At 47.9% G+C, this 20,318-nt stretch overlaps 2 protein-coding genes across 4 annotated transcripts in view; one reads left to right on the forward strand and one right to left on the reverse strand.

Moving 5' to 3' along the window:
- The first annotated feature begins 3,585 nt into the window (after positions 1-3,585).
- FAAP20 (FA core complex associated protein 20) lies at positions 3,586-11,527 on the forward strand. 2 transcript variants are annotated; one of them, XM_074306517.1, is made up of 4 exons: positions 3,586-3,729; positions 5,173-5,317; positions 6,760-7,325; positions 11,172-11,527. In XM_074306517.1, the coding sequence occupies exons 1-4, from the start codon at positions 3,719-3,721 to the stop codon at positions 11,242-11,244; spliced, it is 795 nt and encodes a 264-aa protein (XP_074162618.1). In that variant the 5' UTR covers positions 3,586-3,718; the 3' UTR covers positions 11,245-11,527. The 2 variants fall into 2 exon arrangements, with proteins under 2 accessions (XP_074162618.1, XP_074162617.1); XM_074306516.1 differs by lacking the exon at positions 3,586-3,729 and adding an exon at positions 3,969-4,138.
- A 3,145-nt stretch (positions 11,528-14,672) lies between these two features.
- PRKCZ (protein kinase C zeta) overlaps positions 14,673-20,318 on the reverse strand; it is a 231,008-nt gene continuing 225,362 nt past the window's right edge. For both annotated transcript variants that reach the window (XM_074306514.1, XM_074306515.1), the window contains 2 exons: positions 15,744-15,859; positions 14,673-15,161 (listed from right to left, as the gene is read on the reverse strand). In XM_074306514.1, the coding sequence (XP_074162615.1) occupies positions 15,074-15,161; positions 15,744-15,859 (204 nt within the window). In that variant the 3' untranslated portion in view covers positions 14,673-15,073. The remainder of the gene's footprint in view (positions 15,162-15,743; positions 15,860-20,318) is intronic.

Genomic DNA, 20,318 nt, shown 5'->3' on the forward strand with positions numbered 1-20,318 from the left:
TCACCTTTGCTGCAACTCTCAAATATGCTTCCTTTTCTCCCCCTAACCTGGTACAGACTCCCATCATTTCACACCTGAACTGCTGCAATACTTACTGGGGGATCTGTCTGCGTTAGGTCTCTCCCCACTCCAGTCCATTCTTTATTCAGCCACCAAAGTGATTTTCCTGAAGTATGGCTGTCATCCCCTATTCAAATAAATTCCATTGGCTTCCTTTTATTCCGGGATCAAAAATAAAATACCTTCTCAGATCTATTCTCCCCTCTCTCCCTCCTTGTCCTCTGCCTCTGAAGTGATTTACCTAAAGAGTAGGTCTGATCCTATTCAATAACTCCAGTTCTTCCCTATCACTTTATGATCAAATATAAAATATTCTATTAGTCTTTTAAAAGCCATTCATAAGCTGACCCTTCCACCTTTCCAGGCGTCTTATAGATTAATTATTCCCATTCATGAGCTTGACCATCTAGACATCCAGAATGTACTGCTATTCTGCAAATGTGATAGTCCTTCTCCTACCTCCATGTTTTTGCCGTGTTCCCTGAGCCTTGAATGCAATCCCTTTTCACCTTTTAGAATCTCTGGTCCCCTTCATGATTCGTCTGAAACATAACCTTTATCTAGAACCTCTTCCTGAATCCCCTATTTGTGTTTTCCCCCCAAATTGTTTCATATAAAAGGCAAAATAGCTTCTGGAGTCACTAGAGAGGAATTCTGTCCTGAAATTCTGTCCCCCTCTGGGGATCTAATCTGTGTGCATGAGGGCTGGGAAAATAGCTTTAGAGCCTTTCTGCACTTGCAGTATTTTTTAAAAGAGGAGATTTTTTTTCCCCCATCATGCAAAAAAACCAAAACAAAACTAAAATGTTTTTCATAAGCTCTAGGCCCAGTAATTGATATGATAGACACCTCAGTCTCTTCATCTGCAAAATTAGGAAGTGGGACTAGCTGACCTCAAAAACCCCTTCCAGCTCCAAATCTGTGGCCCTATTAACTTCAAATTAGTTAATTGCTCATTTTATATTTTGAGCTTCTGTGATTTCTGGAAATGTAGCCCAGATTCCGTGGAGCTTTAAAAATCACCTGACCAAAACGGACACTCAGAGCTTTATGGATGCTTTACGACCATATTGAGAATGTGGATGGGTTTACCTGGACTACAAGAACCGGGTTTCAGGAATTTATGTATTTCTTTAGTGCCAACTATGGATTCAGCCCCACGCCAAACACTGTAGGGAACCCAGGAGAAACAGGATCCATGAATCCTGCTCCTTAGACATTTGCCCTCCTAAAACACCAGAAACAAGGGTAAACGATGCAGGGCAGAATATAGGCAAATTGTGTGCTATAGATTTATTAATGTCATAAAAGCTAATGAGGGCTGGAGTGATCAGGAAAGACTCATTTCGGCTAGATGGCAAGGAAAATCTTCCTAAGGAGTCACGTTAGGTGGAAGTAGAATGATCTGTTTGGGAAGATAGTGAGCTTCCCATCACTGGAGTGAAACTCCTCTTCACTCAAATGGAAACTGGATGGCTACTAATTGGAGATTATGAAGTAGGAATTGTCCTAGTGCTCAAGACTGGACTAGGTGACTTTCTAAATTCATAAGTTCTGTGATTCTGAGTCTCAGGTTAATGAGTCTAGGCTAGGAAGATCATGAGATTTATATATATATGTAATAGTTTTTATTTACCAGATGTCTGCATGGGTAATTTTACAGCATTGACAATTGCCAAACCTTTTGTTCTAATTTTTCCTCTCCCCCCCCCACCCATGGCAGGTTGACCAATACATGTTCAATATGTTAAAGTATAAATTAAATACAATACATGTATACATGTCCATACAGTTGTTTTGCTGCACAAAAAGAATCAGACTTTGAAACAGTGTACAATTAACCTGTGAAGGAAATAAAAACTGCAGGTGGACAAAGGTAGAGGGATGGGGAATTCTATGTAGTGGTTCATACTCGACCCGAAGAGTTCTTTCATTGGGTGTAGCTGATTCAGTTCATTACGGCTCTGTTGGAGCTGGTTTGGATCCTCTCGTTGTTGGAGAGGCCTCGTCCATCAGAATTGGTCATAAGTATTGTTGTTGGAGTGTACAACGAAGATCTGAGATTTTAATCACAGACCTGGAAGGGATCTTGGGAATCACACTACATTTTTTCTTACAGGAGAGAGATCTGAGCTCAGAGAAGGGATGGATTTGTCCCGGGTCACAGAGGCAGTAGGTTTGCCTGGATCGGGTCTCTCGCTCTCTGATCCAAAACCCGGAACTTTCCCTTTCACATCAAGCTGTAGGAGCTCCTGCTGCTGCAGGGGAAGGCGCACTGCTGTTTCAGAAGAAACAGCGGGCAAGTCCTTGCCATGCTTGGGCTTCGTGTTGGAGTCCAGCCTGGCGTCAGCTCCATTGTTGAAATGGGGGATTTCTTGGGGAAACAAGGTCCGAGGCCATCCAGAACAGAGGCTCTCGGGCTCATGAATGAGGAAGGGCAGCCGGCGGGTGTGGGGTACCAAGGCCCTTCAGACTCACCTTTGCCCTAAGCTCTCTTTTGACTCCCTCCATCCACGGGAGACGTTCAGAAGCCGCGGAGGAGGGCAGGAAAAAATGTCCAGACGCCACATCCCTCCTTGTCCGGCTTTGCCACTGCGGCTGAGGACCCAGTGAGCCGGGGGCGCCTGGCCCGGCTCACCAAAGGCTGAGATGCCCCTTTCGCACCTCCCTGGCATCCTCTTCCAGATTACTGCTTGGTAGACATGTTTAAAAAACCCCAAAGGCCAGAGAAAAAGAAAACGTACAGGGAGCAGAAAGCATAAACGGATGCTTGCCCTCTTCCCCGACTGATGGGAGACCCGAATGGATCCGGCTTGGAAGGGCCGTGGAGGGCACTGCCAGGCTGGCTGGCATCTCCCAGCCCAGGGCTGGAGGAGACTGGGGGAGGTGATGAGTGCCCCGAGTGAGCGGGGGAGGGGCGAAGGGACCTGAGAAATACCAGCTGTAAGTGAGGGGGAAGGAAGGGAAGAAGGGAAGGACCAAGTGAATGTGTGGGGGGAACAACAGCTGTAGAGGTGAAAGATAACAACTCCAGGGAAGAGGGAGGGGGATCACCTCTCCAGGTGTAAGAGGAGACAAGAAGTAACCTGCCCAAGAGGGGCTGGAGCAAACTAGAGTTCCAATTAGGGGGAGGGGGAGGAGTAATAGCTGTGGGGGAGGGGCGCTAAGTAACAGGTGAGGGGAGAGAAAATCTGGGTGATGCAGGAAGTGTGTGTGTGTGATTGTGTGTGTGTGTGATCATGTGTGTCTGTGTGTGTGATTGTGTGTGTGTGTGTGATCATGTGTGTGTGTGTCTGTGTGTGTGATTGTGTGTCTGTGTGTGTGATTGTGTGTTTTATGTGTGTGCAAAGATAAAGGGTCTAGGTGAGGAAAGGCAATAATAGTTCCAGGTAAGACAGAGGTGTGTGTGTGTGGGGGGAGGAGTAATAACTTCTCCAGGTGAGGAAGATAATAAAAGCTCCAGGTGGGGGGAGGGAGCGGGGGGGAGGGGAGATAACTCCAGGTGAGCGGGGGCGTGGGGGGGAGGGGACAGAAGGCGAGTAATAATGTGTCCAGTTGAGGGGGCGATATCAGCTTCAGATGAGGGGCAGGGGTGACAGCTTTTACGACAGTAACAGCTCCCATGGAGAAGAAGGCCTGGAAATGACAGTTCTAGGTCATGAGGGGCAGGTAACAGCTTCAGGTGAAGGAACAGAGAAAGATGGATGAAAGCTCCAGGGGATGGTGGACCGTAAGGGCGGGGCATCACATTTTCCTAGGCCGCGCCTCCCGGGCTTGTTCATCCCAGCGTACACGCACGCACGCACGCCTCAGGGAACGTACGTACGCACGCACTCGCTGGCGCGTCCCCCCGCCCATCCTCCTCCAGGCGCATGCGTGTGCGTGCGTGTGCGTATGTATGCGCAAGCGCAGTCCTCGGAGACGCTGTCAGGCGGGAAGCTCAGTGTCTCGGGCGGCCAATGGCTCTATCGGGAGCGGCGGCCGCTCGCGGGCCTAGGTTGAGGCTGACGCGGAAAAAGCCCCCCGCGCCTCCTTCCTCCTCTTGCTCCGGGCCTGGCGGCGGGGGGCAGGAGGGCAGGTGAGGCCCCGCCCAAGACGAGGCCCCCGTTTTACGGGCCTTCGTCTCCTCCCTCCGTCCTCCTGGTTCCCCCTAAGTAGGCCCCGCCCCCGCCCCCCGCTGAGCTGGGCGTTGTCACTTCCACTCCCCTCCTCCCTGGCGTTTTTGTCTCAGCCGGACCTCCAGTAGCCCCCAGTGACCACTCTTTTAGCCCTCACTGAATATCCCCCAATGACCAACCCTTCTGTAGCCCCCACTGAATAGCCCTCCAGTACCCCCTAGTGACGAGGCCCTCCGGTAGTCCCAGCGACCAGGCTTTCTCCAGACGCCCCCCAGCCTCTGCACCTCCTGACCAGCCGTAATTACTGGGCGCTTAATGGGGGCCTTACCCGTTACCTCCTGTGGCTTCTCATGACCCTAGAGTTGAAAGGTTATGGGGGTCATTGTCTAAGGCCCCCTAAGTTTTACAGAGATGGAACATGTTGCCAGGGCCTTTCCCCCTTCCCCCCTCCCCTCTGTGGGTCCAAGCTGGATCCCTGAGGTGGAACCGTACTGGGCCAGACTCCCCAGGGGTCACGTGGGCGTGGCTCCTGTGTGGGCCGGCCCCTGGTGGGGGTGCACAGCTCTGACTTTGTAGCGGGGGAGGTGATGTGCGCCCACCTGCCTTCCCTGCGGGATTCGGCCAGGGGAGAGGGGGGAAGAGGGAATGAGCATTTATGGAGCACCTGCTGTGTGCACAGGTCTCATTGGAGGGCCTTGTTATCCCTCGTTTTATGTTTGAGGAAATGGAGGCCGACGGGCCAAGCAAGGCCCAGAGCCGCGGTTCTGGTTGGAGGCTGGTTTGGGCCTCTCCCGGGCCTCAGTGGGGCAGCCGTGCCGGGGCGCTCCCAGAAAGAGGGAGGTCCGAGGAGAGGCCTCCGGGTGTGCAGGGATCCAGGCGGCTCGGACCCGGGGCGCCCCGTGGAACACTCCCGCCCCTTCCTCAGACTGGCGGAGCGCCCCCGCGGGCGGGACTGGTCCTAATGGCGAGTCTCCCCCTCATTTTGTGTTCACAGAACGACGGGCCCGCGCTCTTGGCTGGAGCAGGAGGGGCTAAGTGAGCCTGAGGAGCTGTGGAGGCTGCTGGTGTCGGGGAGCGCCGGGCCCGCTCAGTGCCCGGCCCGCCCGGAGATGCTGGACTTCCCCGCCTTCTCCCACCAGGTACCCGGGGTATCAACGTCAGGGCACGCAGGGTTACGGCGGGGCCTGTTCAAAATTAGTTTTTTTTAATAGGGAAGCCCGACCTTTAAAAAGTGTTGCTAAACTCCTCACTGCGCTTCACTGTGCTGCCGGGGCCTCTGGGCAGGAGGGGCGAGCCCGTCCCGACCCTCAGAAAGGCCCCACCCTCGGCAGCGGTTCGGCCATGGTGGGTGAACCCCCCCTCCGCCTGCCCAAGCCCCCGCTGGGGGAGAGGGAGCGGGCGTTTTTCTGACTTCGGACTTCATTGTTGGAAAGAACCAGACCGGGCCGCACCAGCGCCGATTGTCTGCTCCATGTGGATAGTGGGGCGAGGCTCTGGTGTTCGGTGGCCGCCCCGGTGGCGGAAGGCTCCCAGGCCTCTGAGACGCGCTTCCCCGGGGTCACCCAGCGGCGGCCCCTGAGTCCGGCCCAGCAGGGGGCGTGAATCCTGGCCCTTTCCCTACAAGAAGGGGGATGGGGCCCCGGCTCTCAGGGCCCCACCAGGAGCTCTCCGGAGAGCAGTCCCTGACCCCCTCCACCAGGGGGAGCCCTGCTTCTCCAGGCAGCCTCCTCTTGGGCACGGGGTAATTTTCCCAGCTTCCAGTCTCTCTTTGCAGCTTCTTCCCCTTCCTTCCTCCTTGTGGCCCGGGGGCCAGGCGGAGCCGGCCGTCCCTCTCCCATGGGGAGCCTGACCCACACTGCGGGCACTGCCCGCTCTCCTGTGCCCTCCCAGGAAGCTTCCTCGGTGATGACGCCCCCTCGCTGGTCCCGATGCTCGGGTTGTGGGGGGCGGGGCAGAGAACAGACCTTGGCCGCTTGGGAAGAGGGAGACCCTCCGGGAGTCCGGAGGCCAGAGTTCTTCAAGGACTTGACCTCAGTGGGTGCCAGAAGTCAGCCTCCTCCGGCCAGTGCACTGAGGCTTCGGGGCAGTTATCAGGGGCCAAAGTCCTCTCGGAGGCACAGGACACAGGGCAGGTTTTCTGGGAGCCCTGGAGCTGGCACGGCACCCAGACCAGGCACGCCCCGCCCCCGGCAGTGCAGAGCCACGCTGCAGAGCGTGAGCGTGGTAGTGTGGGAAAGAGGCCGGAGACCTGAATCCTGCCGCTGACCAGTGTTTGTGCCGGGGGAGCTGCCGCTTCTCCGTGAGCCTCGGTTTCCCGTCTGCTTGCTGAGGAGGCTGGACTAGGGCACCCCTGACTTGCTCCTGCTCTGCCCATGATGCTTGTTGGGAAAAAAAGCTTAGCTGTCTAGTGGGATCTGGGACGGGGAAGAGCGCCGAGTGCTAGCGTGAGGTCCGGTCCGAGCCTTCCGCCGCTGTGGGACCCCGGCATGAACCCCCAGCTCTCCGGCCCTATCTGCAGGCGGGAGGTGGGGATCCTCCGTAGTTCCACAGCTGTGTTGAAAAAATAAACCTATTTTTACAGAATCCCAGGAATGAGGAGAACTCGCAGCAACCAACCGTCTTTAAAGTGGGGACAGAAGAGTTTCAGTGGACGCCCTTCCCGCCCGCCTTTGCCTTTGTCAGTGGGCAGTTGAGAAAGCCGGACTCCTCTCGCTTCCCAGAGGAGAGAAACCCCCGGGTACTCGATGAGCAAGGGCAGAAAACGGGCCCACGGAGGGAGCTGTCCTCCCCGAGCGCCCCTGCCGGGGGCTGGGAGAAGCAGGAGGCCCGGCCGGGCAGCGGCGCCGGGGTGAAAAGGCCCTCGGATCCGAAAGACGGCAGCGTCAGGGCCTCGAAGGGCAGAGCCCTGGCCCACCCGCAGCCGTCCCAGCTCCGGAAAAAGCAGAGGCTTTGGGTGGAGGGGGCTGCTGCGTCCTCGGCATCTGCGCGGAGCCTGGGCCGCCTCGGGCACTCCTCTGGGAAAAAGCCCGGCCGCAGTCTCGACCCGGACAGGGCCGGAGGGGGGCCCGAGGCTGCCTCTGCCGGCCCGAGCCAGGGGACCGTGGCCCTCGATGGCTGCCCCATGTGCCAGCGGCAGTTTACTGAAAAGTAAGTCTTGGCTCCTTTCCTCTTCCAGGGAGAGTCTCTTCACGAGGGTCCCCGTGAGGCTGGGGGATCTGGGAGGGCCTCTGGCCAGCAGCATCCCACGGAGGAGCGCCGGCCCTGGGGCAGAAACCCCGGGGGGACGAGGGCCGGGTGCGGGCTGTTGGGATGCGGCGCCGGTATGGCCTTGAAAAGTAATTGTGTACGAGGAGCGCCTGCAGAACTAATTGATGATGCTGATTTCCACCCAGCTGGGAAGGTTAACGTCCCTTTCATGAGCACGCTCACGGCGCGGGCGTAGGGGCCAGTCCCCCGCCTGCAGTCCGGGCACCCCTGGGCGGGAGCACAGCTGCAGCCTTACGGCCACACAGAAACACTGCCGAATTCATTAGGACGGGAAGTCTCTTCCCATTCCGTAACCCTGGATGTTTCACTTAGCTCCCCTGGTTGATTTAATGGTAGTTGGGTTAAGCACAGAAATCCCCAGCCATAAAGATGAGCATTTAGCTCTCAACGAGGATTGTTTTAAATGAGCATTTCCTTGTTTAAATAACCCCATAAATATTTGCCCTAATATGTTCCGGGTGTTGTTTGGGAGGTTTGGAAAATGGAAAATACTCTGTCATTATTGTCAGAGCTGAAACTCGGGTTTTTCTTAAATTTTTCAGTTAGTGTTTTTTCTTTCCTTGTGGGATTGAGCCCACTCGTGCTGAAGTTCACCTCCCCAAGAGTCGGGCTTGCCTGGCCCGTCCAAGGTGCCCGCCATGCCAGCTGCCCAGCATAGCTCCTGGGCCCACACTGTTTCTCTTATAGTCACACATTGGGAGGGTTCTCCTGAACGGCTCAGCTCCCCCGCAATGACTACAAAACTGGAGCCAGACGGGGCGACTGGTGGCTCGGTGTTAGGGCATCAGCAGGACCCAGGTGTAAATCTGCCCGCAGACACTCAGAAGCTGTGGGATCTGGGCAGGTCACGTCACCTCTGTGTGCCTGTTTCCTCATCTATAATAATAATAATAATAATAATAATAATAATAATCACTACCACCAGTTGATAACTGTAAAGGATCAAGCACCAGTTTCTGGCTTGTAGTAGGTGCTGTGTAAATGTTAGCCATCGTTCTTTGTTTGCAGTTAGAAAAATTACCAAAGGGACTGAAGATAGACCATGTACATACAGTGTGTCTATCAACGTTTTTTGAATTGGTTTTTAATGCATTAAGCAGAGATAGCGTTTCCCTGCTTTACAGGGTATTTAGATATTCTAACGTCGGACTAAACTGTTGCGCTTGTTTGGATACAATAAGCTCCATTCGTCCAGCAGAGGACAGGACAACATTTACCCTGTAGACGATTGGATTTATTTGGGGAGCATGGGACGTCTGGCTGCATTGTATGAACTTAGGTATCCTGACTTTTTCCTAGCAGTGTTTGGGGAGAAATTAGGTCACGGATGTCGCCACAGCTGAGGCTCAGGAGGGCAGGAAGGGGCGTTCCAGGAGAGTCTGCAGAACTTCATTCAGATGGCTTACGGGGAGGCTGATAACAGCTAATAGAGGTCTCAATTTATGAATGGCAGGAAAACTTTCAAGAAATTGAGGGAATAGAGAAAGGCTCTTGGAATCCCTTGAAAAGGTCCGTTTTCTTAAAGGAGAAAGTCCTTGGGTCAGAAGTGCACTTCCATCCTTTCAGAATCCTTTATGGTCTTGTTGCTAAGGGATTCTGGTAGAAATAGCCATCCGTTTATTTCAGGAGTGATGGGCCAGCCTGGCTGAGCTTGGAGAAAGGGGCCTGTCAGATGGGACTGGTGGAGTTGTTTTATCCCTGACAGCTTGTTGCCTTTCCCACCTAAGGCATTCACTGGAGGGGTAGTGAGCTGATGGGCCTGCAGAGAAATCAGGGAGCCTGTGGGCTCTCCTCTGCTCCCAGGAGGGGCAAAACCAGATACACTGCCACGAGCACTTATTTTTAAAAAGGCACAGTGACTGTCTTGTCTCTTAACTATTGCTCGAAAAATATTTTTTACAATTAGCATGTTCTGTTCAAATTGTTAAGCTGCCATCTTTAAGGCTTATTAAATGGTAGCTGTTTCCTCAGCCACCAGCTCCCAAATGACACCCACTTTATTACTGAACTGATCTGCTTGGTCCAAATGGTCCATTCTGATGAGTATATCAAGGGAAATAGATGGAGGTAGGAGAGATTGTAGTAGAATTCTGCTATATGCAAACTTTAAAAGTGTACTTTGAGGGTAGGTTCACTTCAGTAATTGCTAACCTTTATAGGATCCTCGGAGATTTGCTTCCTTAACAGTGGAAGGGAAAGCTGCCAGGACTGTTGGATTTTATCAGTCATTGGGGGGAGACTGAATGCAGGGTAGAAATACCTAGGCTTTTCTTGCAGTTCAATAGTGCTTTTGTAGGTGAATGACTTTTCCAAGAAAACAGCAAGATCTTATTTTTTTTAATAGGAGCTTGTAAATAGCATCATGTAGTAATTTGTTTTTTAAGGGCAGATGGGGAATTTTTAAAAATACATGTGATGTAGGGAGAGCACTGTATTAGGGGACTATTGTACTCCCCCCTCCCCAGGTCCCTTTTTGAATGACTGTGAGGATATTTAATGACATTTTTCAGAATTAAAAATTGGTTTGGATAGTAAATATTTTTACTAATATCTCCTTAAGACCCTCTTGCTTTATGCTTTATAGAAATCACTTATGTGAATCCTACCCTAGAACCCTTGCTTCTGAAGTGCTTCCTCACTGGCTTGGGCTAAAGTAGAAAGGAGGAAGTAACTGGAGAAATTAGATGGTCAAGTTTTTTGGGGGGAAGATAAGAGCTTTGAGTATAGAAGTGCTGCAGAACCCTTACAATTTTCCAAGTGTATATTAGAACAGTTCAGTGTTTCACTTCCATAGGCAAACTTTTGGAGTCATTTAAGCAACATTTAACAGGTGCAAGAGAGGGATCTGAAAGATCAGGCTCTTCTTTATAGACACAGTGGTGGGTAATTATGGCAAATGCTTGTCCACAGCAGTGAGTAAGCAGTGGTGAGTAGTAATCTAGGTTGCTGACAGTCTGAGGGAATTTAAGGGCAGCATTTTCTTTCTCCCCCCCCCAAGTTGCTGTTAGTCATGTTTCTGTTGTGACCCAAATGCAAGAATCTGCCTTTTTGCAGCCTATCCCATAGGTCGTGCCCAAAGAGAGCCACAGGAACCTGCCAGCTCCTGCTTGTCATTACTTCACTCTGAAGGGGAACACACATGCCTGGCCATTTGTGAACAGCAGCGCAAACTACACGTGGTTGTCGCATGTTGTACCTAAAAGGCTATGATTGTGTTAATCTGTATTTAGAACACTGCCAGTTTTCCAAAGCTCTTCTAGCTGGAAACATTCATTCAGGAGTACAGACGGCCTTTTCATGTTTTGGGAGGGAGACATATAAACTCAGTTTATTTAGCAACATTCTTGAGAAATGACCAAATTTGGAAAAGATGATGTGTCATTTGTGCTCCATGAAACACTTCATTGATATGTTTTAAGACCGAAGGGTGAGAAAAATCTAGCTTAGACTTTTTTCCTGTGGAGACAGGACAGTGCTCTAGTGTTAGCTTGAGGTGGCCCAAATCTTTATTTAATAGAACTCAGTTTACTCGCACTGATCTGGGACTTAATGATAATGGGACTAGAAAAATTCCCTCCCAAGAAAGGCTACCAACAATGCCACCGGAAAGTCTGGATGGTCTTAGGATGTCCCATCTTTTATGTCTCCCCAAGTTGTCTGTGGAACAAGTTTTTACTCTTGGCCCACTTACTAATAATAACTCTTGTGTTTTCTCTTCCTCTGCAGACTCTCACAGCTGGATATCGATAGTCATCTTGCTAAATGCTTGTCAGAGAGTATTGAAGATGTGATATGGTGAAGTTGGTAGAGAGAGCCTATGAGAAATCCATTTACAAAGTAGGAATGACTATAAAACGTGACCTTCCCCACAGCTGAGTATGGTTACAGGAAATGGCCCCAAGCCCCCCTATATAAACATTCCCTCCCTGGACTGTGGGTGCTCCGAAGATCTTTCCCCAAGACCCACTTCCAAACTCGGGTGTCACTGGAACACCCTGGAAGGCAGCATCCTAGCTTACAGGACTTCCAGACTCTGCCTTTTAAAAAAATAGACAATAAAGATTTCATTTTGAATATTGAAAGGCAATTTTAATGTCCACACTGCAGACCTCTTTAAAAGAAGTGCTCTGCAGAAAGAATCTGCCCTAGTCACAGTAACAGCCACCAAAGGATGGGGTCCTGTGGGCTCTGTTGCAGTCAGAGAATCTGGTTTCCACTCCCCAAGTGTGGCTGGGGCTAGCCAAATCTCACAGAGTGAGCCCACCCTTCAGACCAGCAGGTGTGTCGGCCTTGCCATGGGGACTGGGGGGTTGAACATGCTGGACTGGGACTGTCCCAAGAGCCATATAGACTCTAGCAGCCTCATTGTCAAACTGGAGTTTTTGTAACCAAGTCTCAGTTCTTGATAGGATCCAGAGTTAGCTAGGAATGTGATGACTATTCAGAATTCTACAGTCGACTTCCAACTATAATTTGTTTTTCCCAGGGAAACAAGGTTTGTTTTGGTGTTCCAGGGGTTACCAAAGATAATAATAATAATAATAAAAAAAAAAACTTGAATACTTTTTGAAACTTGCAAAGAGTTTATGATTGTCTGCCCAGAGTGAAACACAGGCAGATCTTTTAGGGATAAGAGATAATTTAAGAGGACAGGTGAGAATATCCAGAGAACTAGCAAAATCATTTGCCAACTCCTGTTGATTTATATGTGTTTTAAAATTCATTTTCTCTCACTCCCAAGTCTGGAGAAGAGAAACCAAAAAGTTTTCCTTTTTAACCTCACCTGACCTTTTCCCTAGAAAATGTGTAGAATGGTTGGTTATATTTTACATTTTTAGTACAGAGCAAGTATTTTCATTTTCCTTCTTTCCTGACCCTGCTTTGTCACAGTATACAAAGTACTAAACCCAAGGAAAGTTAGCTGTGAATCAGGAAAAGGGGAAAAACAAAAACAAAAAACTATGGAAGTTACTATTTTACACACAGTATCTTTCATTATAATTTTTTAAAAAATATGCCTTTTGTAGGAATAACTTGTAGGAAAATAATAACAATCTATTAGGCTTTTTCATTAAAGTCTTTAATAGGTGTGCAAGAATAGAAATGATCTCAGCTGTTAAGGGTTAGCGTACCATCTTCTGCACAAGGAAAACGGGCCAGCAAAGATCTGAACTAAGTAATTATACAAAACTACAAGAACATATTTACTGCTTTACAATCATTAAATTAGCTAGAGTTTTCATTTACTATTTCAGATATGACAACTATAGACCATCTCATTACCGGATCCATTTATAATATATTAGGTCTTTTTTTTTTTTCTCAAACCACACATTTAATTACATCCTTCAGTTTCTTTAATATATAAAACAAGTACTTTATATAAAAATTTCCCCTTCATCATAAACAAGAATGTTATTCATACACTTGCATGTAAGCAACCAAACTCATAACCAGCAAACTATTTGGCAACACAGCAATGTCGTAAATGCCTTCAACTAGAAGAAACCGAGGGCAGCGGGGCTGTTGCTGGAGCCAGCAGGTCGTTCTCTTCCCACCCACAGCAGCGCAATGAATCCAATGCTACTTGAAGTTTGAGTGGAGCAAACACACACATGCACACCAAAGGGAGGATCCCCCTGATCAGGGTCACCCTACTCTCAGTCACACCGTGGCCTAACTAAAATGTGTGCAGCTGGAAAATGGAAGGAGTGGATGAGTCACAACCAAGGGGGGGGGGGGGGGGAACCAGGCAGGAACGGCCCTCGTGGGAACTGTCCTGGGCTGGGTCCTGCCTTCCCCTGGGGAGCGATTAGCACTGGCTCAGCTTCCGGGCCACCATGGAGACCCCCACGCTCAGACAGATGGGGTCACTGCCCCGAAGGCTTGTGGGGGCTACAAACGGGCTTGTTAACCAATGGTCAGTTGGGAATTTGAGAGAATATTTTGGCAGTCTCATCCTAGCACCTCATGACTTGCTTGGATGTGAATCCGAGAGATGTCATGTTCAGCACCGAGTGTGATGCTGTACCCTGAGAAACCTATATGTTAATGCAAAGAGAGTGGAGGAGGGTCCAGGTGGGCCTACATCTCACACCTGCTAAGGTGTCCATCTTTGGGCTTCCTGCACCGTTCCCTCTCTCCACCCTCCCAGATCCAAGCCACACGACTCATGGAACAAAAAGCTAGCACGGAGACCTCCACAGCCTTGGCTGCAGTCACCTGCAGCGGAGGCAGGTGGGGCTTTACAAGCCTTTGGAACATTTTCTATGGCAGTGGACACTTCCTTAAAAGAAGTGACCTGACTTTTCCAAAGCTGGACAAGAAAGCATTGTGTTAACCACTGTGAAACTAACACTGACCCCATCCCACCCCCCATTCCAAAAGAAAAGGGACTTAATGGACAGCTTTCAAATTGCCTAATTTTTCAAGTGGTTCCCACTCCCCCTAGCCATCTTGACATATATAAAACCTATGGTTGAGCTTCATCAAGCAATCCTTTCTTGTAAGCAGAATGGTTATTTAGTAATATACATATTCTCAAAGCAAAGAGATTATTAGAAGTAGGAGGTGTGCTTTATCAGGAAAATGGGTTATGTTTATGGATACTCTAGATTTATTATTTAAACTTTTAAGGCTAGCTCCATTATACTTTTTTCCCCCTATTTTCTAATTCGGAATATCATATTACTGATAAAAATATTTTCCAAAAATCTAATACATAACACAAGACATGTAGGCACTGCTTAAGGATTTTTCAGAAATCTATTTTGTGCAAATTTAGTTGTTTTAATATATATATTTTTTGGTCTAATGGTGCTTTGGCAAGCATCATTTTAAAAATCTACATCATCCAATTTTATCCATCGATAAGAGTAATTTACTAATTGAGATTAGCATTGCTCCTTCATAGCTCAAAGGACATTTCTAAAATAAAGGTGTGTTTTCAGCAATAGACACTCCAGCTGTTAATTACATGCTCTGTATGAAAATACCTGTTAAATATTAACAAGAACTTACCAGGATTTAGAAAAGGCTCCAAATTTGTAAAAATTCTTCGTTGCAGTTTCTCCATTTAGGCACTTAAACTTCTGTACCCAAACTTATGTTTTGATTGCTAATAAAACACAACTCCTCTTTTATTTAGATAGTGTATCTGAGATGTTTAGACAGGTGCCACTTGTGGGAAAAAAGGCATCGGAAATGAGGTTCAACACCACTGTAACATTTTATTCTTCAGGATATTACACTTTAATTTTCTTGAATTTCTCGGCCATTGCATCAAGTTTTGTTTTGTAGAAAGTGTGCACCTTCAAAGTCGTTTGAACATTCCTTTCCCGAGGACGTAGCGAACAGGAATTCTTCAAGGAAGCAGGCACATGTGCACATTCCCTCAGAAAAGAAGCCAGTCGCATCACGGCCCCAAACTCTTAAAAACCAGTATTACTTAGAGGAAGACACCCACCAAAATCTATTCTCTTCTTTGATTTTCAGCAGCAATTTTTAAAAAAATCATTGGTCTCCACTCAAAACCTTACAGTTCCCCAGCCTTGCATGCATATACTGTAGTTAGGGAGAAATTTAAAAGTTCATTCACATTATTTGTCCACAATGGAGATGCCATTTCTTCATACTGACTCTTCTGTAGAAAGCAACAAGGGATTGATGTATTCAAATCCTTCAAACTCGGACTGGTCTATTCTTTTTATTACATCCCTTTAAGAATAAACAAACAAAAAAAAGACACAATTATTGCCTTGTGTTTTATTCCCTACTGCTAATGTCTTGCTTGCGGACATTACAGGATATGTTTCATTTCAGAAGGCTAGGAATACAAAATATTCATTGTACCAAACTGGGCAACATGGACATAGTTTTAGAATAGGAGGAGACCTGAGAGACCGCCTAATTCCAGCCCTCTCTTTTTTAGAGAAAGGAAGAATCAGTGGCTAAGAGAGGGAAGTGCTTTGCCGAGGGCTCCAAGACTACGGAGAGGCAAGTAAAGTTTTACAGTCTAGGTCTCTCCCTTTCTTCCCCTTAGTTTCAGTCTTGGTCAGTGACACATAAGGAACTTGGGCCATAATGGCAAAGCCCAAAGCCTTCAAAGAGCCCGAGGCTGCCTGAGAAAGTTCCGAGAGGCTTGGACCCCATCCAGGAGGAAAGAGTGAGCTTTCCTCTATGAGGGACCCTAAGACTGCTGGAATAATCTCTGCCTCCTTGTGACTCCATTCAGGAACTCCCTGAATTTGCCAAAGCATCTGCCAAACTAAGCCAGTCTCTGGGTTCCAAAGCACTTACTCGTCATCTGGGGTTAGCTGCACAGGTTCGCTGGTGAACTGTGTATCGAAGTTATCCAGACCATAATCATCTGTTATCTGAGGCTGAAATGGAGGAAGGGCTTGCTTCTTCTCCAGCTTAGGAAAAAGAACAAAAGATCAGATGCTGTCATGTTTATAACATCTTCCAAATACAGCCATTGCTCAAGGAAGGAGGGACCAAAGAGACGCCATACACTGAAGCATCTTAGAAATTTTGGGCAGTTGGAGGAAGCCAGGAGCAGGCTCTTTGTCAGAATTAGATTTTTAAGTTCATAAAATATATAAGATTACATAGGAAACTAACTATCTGAAAAGTGATGAAAACAATAAAGGAAGAGAAATTCTTTGACAGTAGGTTAAGAAATGCTGATCTAATCCAATTGACTCAGTATGTAGAGGAAGACACTGAGGGCTAGAGAGGACCAGCCTTCCCTAAGGATGGGGCAAAAGCCAAATCCTAGAGACAAAAAAAGGCTTTCGTGCTAAAGTTTGTTCACTCAACAGGTCTTTGTTATTAAGGGCAATTTAAATCTAGGTCCTTGGGCATCAGAAGGCCACAGATCTATATGCACAGCATGGAAGAGCCAGAATCCCTAGTTCCACATTATCAGTGTTACTGTGGATTGTGGAACCTCAGTGTTGGACATCACTTGGGGGGGAGGGGCTGGAGGAATCAAGAGCACTGCCCTTGAGAACAGTTCTAATTAACCCAAAATATTTCCTGAGGATGCTAGATTAAATTCAAATGCAGCCTGGCCCTTTACTATGTTTAAATGGGTTGGATCAAACATTCCTGCTCCTCTCCAACTTCTATCTCCCATGGATCCCACTTCTAACTTTGGGAGCCAGGGAAAATCAGTCAGATCCCTCTTTTGCAGAATAACGCATCTAGTAAGTCATTTTTCCCTTCTGGCTCAAGACCCTAACCCCCTTCAGCCAACGTTCATTCATAAGGCTTCCCTGTGACCTTTATTGCCCTCCAGCTTACATATGTCCTTCCTTCTGGGATGACAAGTATCCCCAAGCAACATTCCAAGTGTAGTCTGATCAGGGCAAAGAATGGGGTGATCACTTCCCCAAAGAGAGAAGAGTCTACAATGACCTCCACAGTTCTGCAGAGAGGCAACAGCCCATGCTCTAAACAAGAGCACAGCTCACGTACACTTAAGAGTGTATACATGCCCTGTGTTCTGGCATCTTGTCTACTTGAAATGTCACCTTCTGCTTTAGGGCATCGACAGACCGCACCAATCCCTTGTTCCAAGGGACCAAGCAGGTTTTGGTGGGAGGTCCTGTGATTTCAGCCAGGGATGAGTTCCAGGTGAGATTCCCACTCCTGCCAATATTGACTGACATCTGTCACTCAGTCATCTAGGCTGTGGACCCCCTCTCACATCAGACATCTGCACTCACATGAGAAATGTAAATAGTCTATCCTGCAGTCAAGGGATTGGACAGCCTTTCTGTGACATTAATTACAGTTCAGTCTCGATGGCAACCAAGTGTTTTAATTTTTAAGTCTTTAAAAAAATAAGTATCCATAAGTCCTCAAAATGGAAATACTGACAAAAGCAAGGAACCGCTCCCTCAACTCTCCTACTCGTAATATAAGTCAGGAATCTGGCCTCAAGATTAGCCTTTAGCATCAGGATAAAAGGCAAACAGCCTTTCCTTCTTTATAAATTATCCTGGTGGAAAGCACATAAGGGATACAAAACCAGAGTTGTAAATAGCTTTGTTTCCTGCCCACTTTCACGTCTCTTCCCAAGATTCCTCCAGCTCTGAAGGAAATGCTATTTTCAGCCCCGTTGCTAAGGAGAAACACTAAGCACATCTTCTCTTTGGGAGAAGTGCTGCAAAAAAGAAAGATCACTGGAATGGGAGTCTGAGGACCTGGATTCAAATCTTGGTGCTGTCTCATGCATTACTTGGATGACTTTCAATCAAGCCTTCATGATCACTTCCTATGTGCCAGGCTCTTGCGCTGACAGCTAGAGATATAAAAACAAGCCCCTGCCCTCAGGAGCTCACATTCTAATCAAGTGGGATTCATGCTTCGGACCTAAGATCCAGGCTCTCCAGAAAGAGCCACAGACACATAACTGCCCAGATCTAGGCCTGGAAGGGATCTCAGAGGTCACCTAGTCCAAAACCCTCAGTCTGTAGATGAGGAAATGAGCAAACAAAGAACCACGGATTTGGCACTGTGCAAAAAGCAAGCCAGTGCTGCCCTCAAGAAGCTTACATTCTAACAGGAAGACAAGACTTTTAGGGGAATGGTGGCTTACAGGGGAAGAAAACTTTGGCTTGGGAGGGGCTGATCACAAGCCAGGATGACTGAACTCTAAATTCTCTTCCCATAACTGGATTCCCCCATCTCTCTGGGCAACACCGGCATGTTTATTTCTAAACAAAGCCCCAGGGTGAGAGGACTTTATGCTGCTACAGATGCACCCTTGGGATAGACCTATCATTGGCAGCTGATGCTGTACGGTTAGGAAATTTAATTTAGTGCTATTGGTGTGCCAAAGTGTTGAGGGGTCCAAGGTTGGAATGCTGTACCCTGACCCTCTGCAGTCCCAATTCTCCATAAACTGGAAGCTGAAGCAGCCTTTGGGGTTCTTTCAGGGCACCCCCGGCTCGTTACAAACATCACCCAAGTTTTCTGATTTTGGCTCGGACTCTTCAGGGTCAGTGAGAGTCTAAGAGGATCAAATTGCAATGCGTATCCTGGCATTTCTTGTCCTTTATGTGAACTGTCATTCGATACCTCTGGAAGAGATTTCGGGCAGAATCTGACCTGACGTAGTTTTTCTGATATGATGATCTTGAAGGAACTGCAGAGAGCCCTGCACATGTGCGCCAAACACGAAACTGCTGTTTCATGGGCGTTCTCCAAGACCAGGGCCTCTGAATGTGTGTGTGTGTGTGTGTGTGTGTTTTAACCTTTGAAACGATGGCTGCGTCAAAAGGGATAATGGCTAATGTATATATATATATATATATATGTATATATATATATAGTGCTTGCAAAATGCTTTACAAACATCACCCCAGCATTGAAGACCCATACTCACATTTGTAAACTTTTTATGCAGTAAAAGAAATAATTAAAATAAAACAAAACAAACCCCCCATCATCCCATCCATTTTATCCTTACAATCCTGGGAAGTAGGTGCTATTATTATTTTGCATACAGGGAGACTGAGGCAGACAGTAGATAAGTGACTTCCAAAGATCGCACAGTATCTGAGGCAGGATTTGAATTTGTATTCTCCCTGAGTATTTCATAAAGGGAAACCTGAGCAGCCAGCCATAAGCCATTTGGTTCTAGAATCAAATACAGTTTATGGCAAAGTTAACCTGACATTTATTTGTGATTAATAAGCCACCAAGGGATTAAGCCGCTCACTTTGGGGAATGCAATTAGCACTGCTTCCCTGGAGGTACCCCAGAATGTTCAGGGTACAGGGAGAGGAGTGCAAGATGCCATTCCAAGCCCCCAGCTCTCCAAGCGCAGGCCCCAGGGCACCCGGACAGCCACGTCTGGTCACCAGACTTCTCCTGTCCCTAGACAATGAGAAACTGAAGCGGCTTCATAGAAAAGTCTGCAGATACCTGGGGAGGTCCCCATTGCCAGGAGATCGCTTGAGCAACAATGGGAAGGGCTTGGCTAAGTAAGATTTGGAATCCAGCTAACCAGGGAGTGTCTGACAAGCAGCACAAACCTAAAAGATCAGGGGAAAGTTGGGTAAGGCTGGAAGCATCAGGGTGCCGCAGTGGGTACGGGGTATAGAAGCTGAGGGTCAGAACGTCAGCCAGAGCAGACTTAGCAGAAAAGGTAAATTTTAGGAGGAGCAGAAACTTCTTCCTGCCTCTTAAGCAACGTGGGGGCTGCTTTTGACCAGAAGAGTAGACCATGCATCAGATCCAGGCAGGAAAAGATACGTCACCCATTATGACTTCACCCCAGACCAGGGATAAAGGAACCTAAATGATTGTGTCTGTCATGCACCAGGGACTGCACCATGCTTTCCTCAAAATCACCCAAAGATCAGCCTGAATACTGTTATTTCCATTTTTCAGTTTAGGAAACTGAGGCACAGAGATTGTAGGCGGGAGGGAAGAGAGGTTTGCACAACTAGTAAGTATCCACAGCAAGATTTGAACTCAGATCTTCCTGACTTTGTCTCTTTCCCCTACTGAGACTAGCACACAAAACTAATGAAGAGACAAAAGACGAGGTACAGGAGAGAAAAATGAAATATATACTGGCAATCCGGTCACCCATTCTCTCCGACTAAGCAAGAAATCAGACTACACCTAATTAAGCATCGAGCTTCCATTCACATTCTAAACACTATATAAATATCCTTCTCGGGGCACACACATCTGGACGAAATTAATCACAGCCTATTTGCAATTACACCCATTTCTATAAAATACATTATTTGGCGGTGACTGTTAGTAAAGCATCAGCCATCTGTCTCTGTGTAGTCTCACATTCCTTTGACTATTAGGGTATGGCGCAAGAAGATTAAGGTGAGGGGAGTA

This window comes from Sminthopsis crassicaudata, chromosome 3 (assembly GCF_048593235.1).
Source record: "Sminthopsis crassicaudata isolate SCR6 chromosome 3, ASM4859323v1, whole genome shotgun sequence".
In the NCBI taxonomy this organism is placed as follows: Eukaryota; Metazoa; Chordata; class Mammalia; order Dasyuromorphia; family Dasyuridae; genus Sminthopsis; species Sminthopsis crassicaudata.

Bases quoted from the DNA above. Each gene is read 5' to 3' on its own strand.
- FAAP20 (XM_074306516.1), top strand. From the start codon at position 4,020: ATGGCTCTATCGGGAGCGGCGGCCGCTCGCGGGCCTAGGTTGAGGCTG. The intron at 4,139-5,172 runs GTGAGGCCCCGC...TTGTGTTCACAG, and splicing joins GGCGGGGGGCAGGAGGGCAG to AACGACGGGCCCGCGCTCTT. The intron at 7,326-11,171 runs GTAAGTCTTGGC...CTTCCTCTGCAG, and splicing joins CAGCGGCAGTTTACTGAAAA to ACTCTCACAGCTGGATATCG.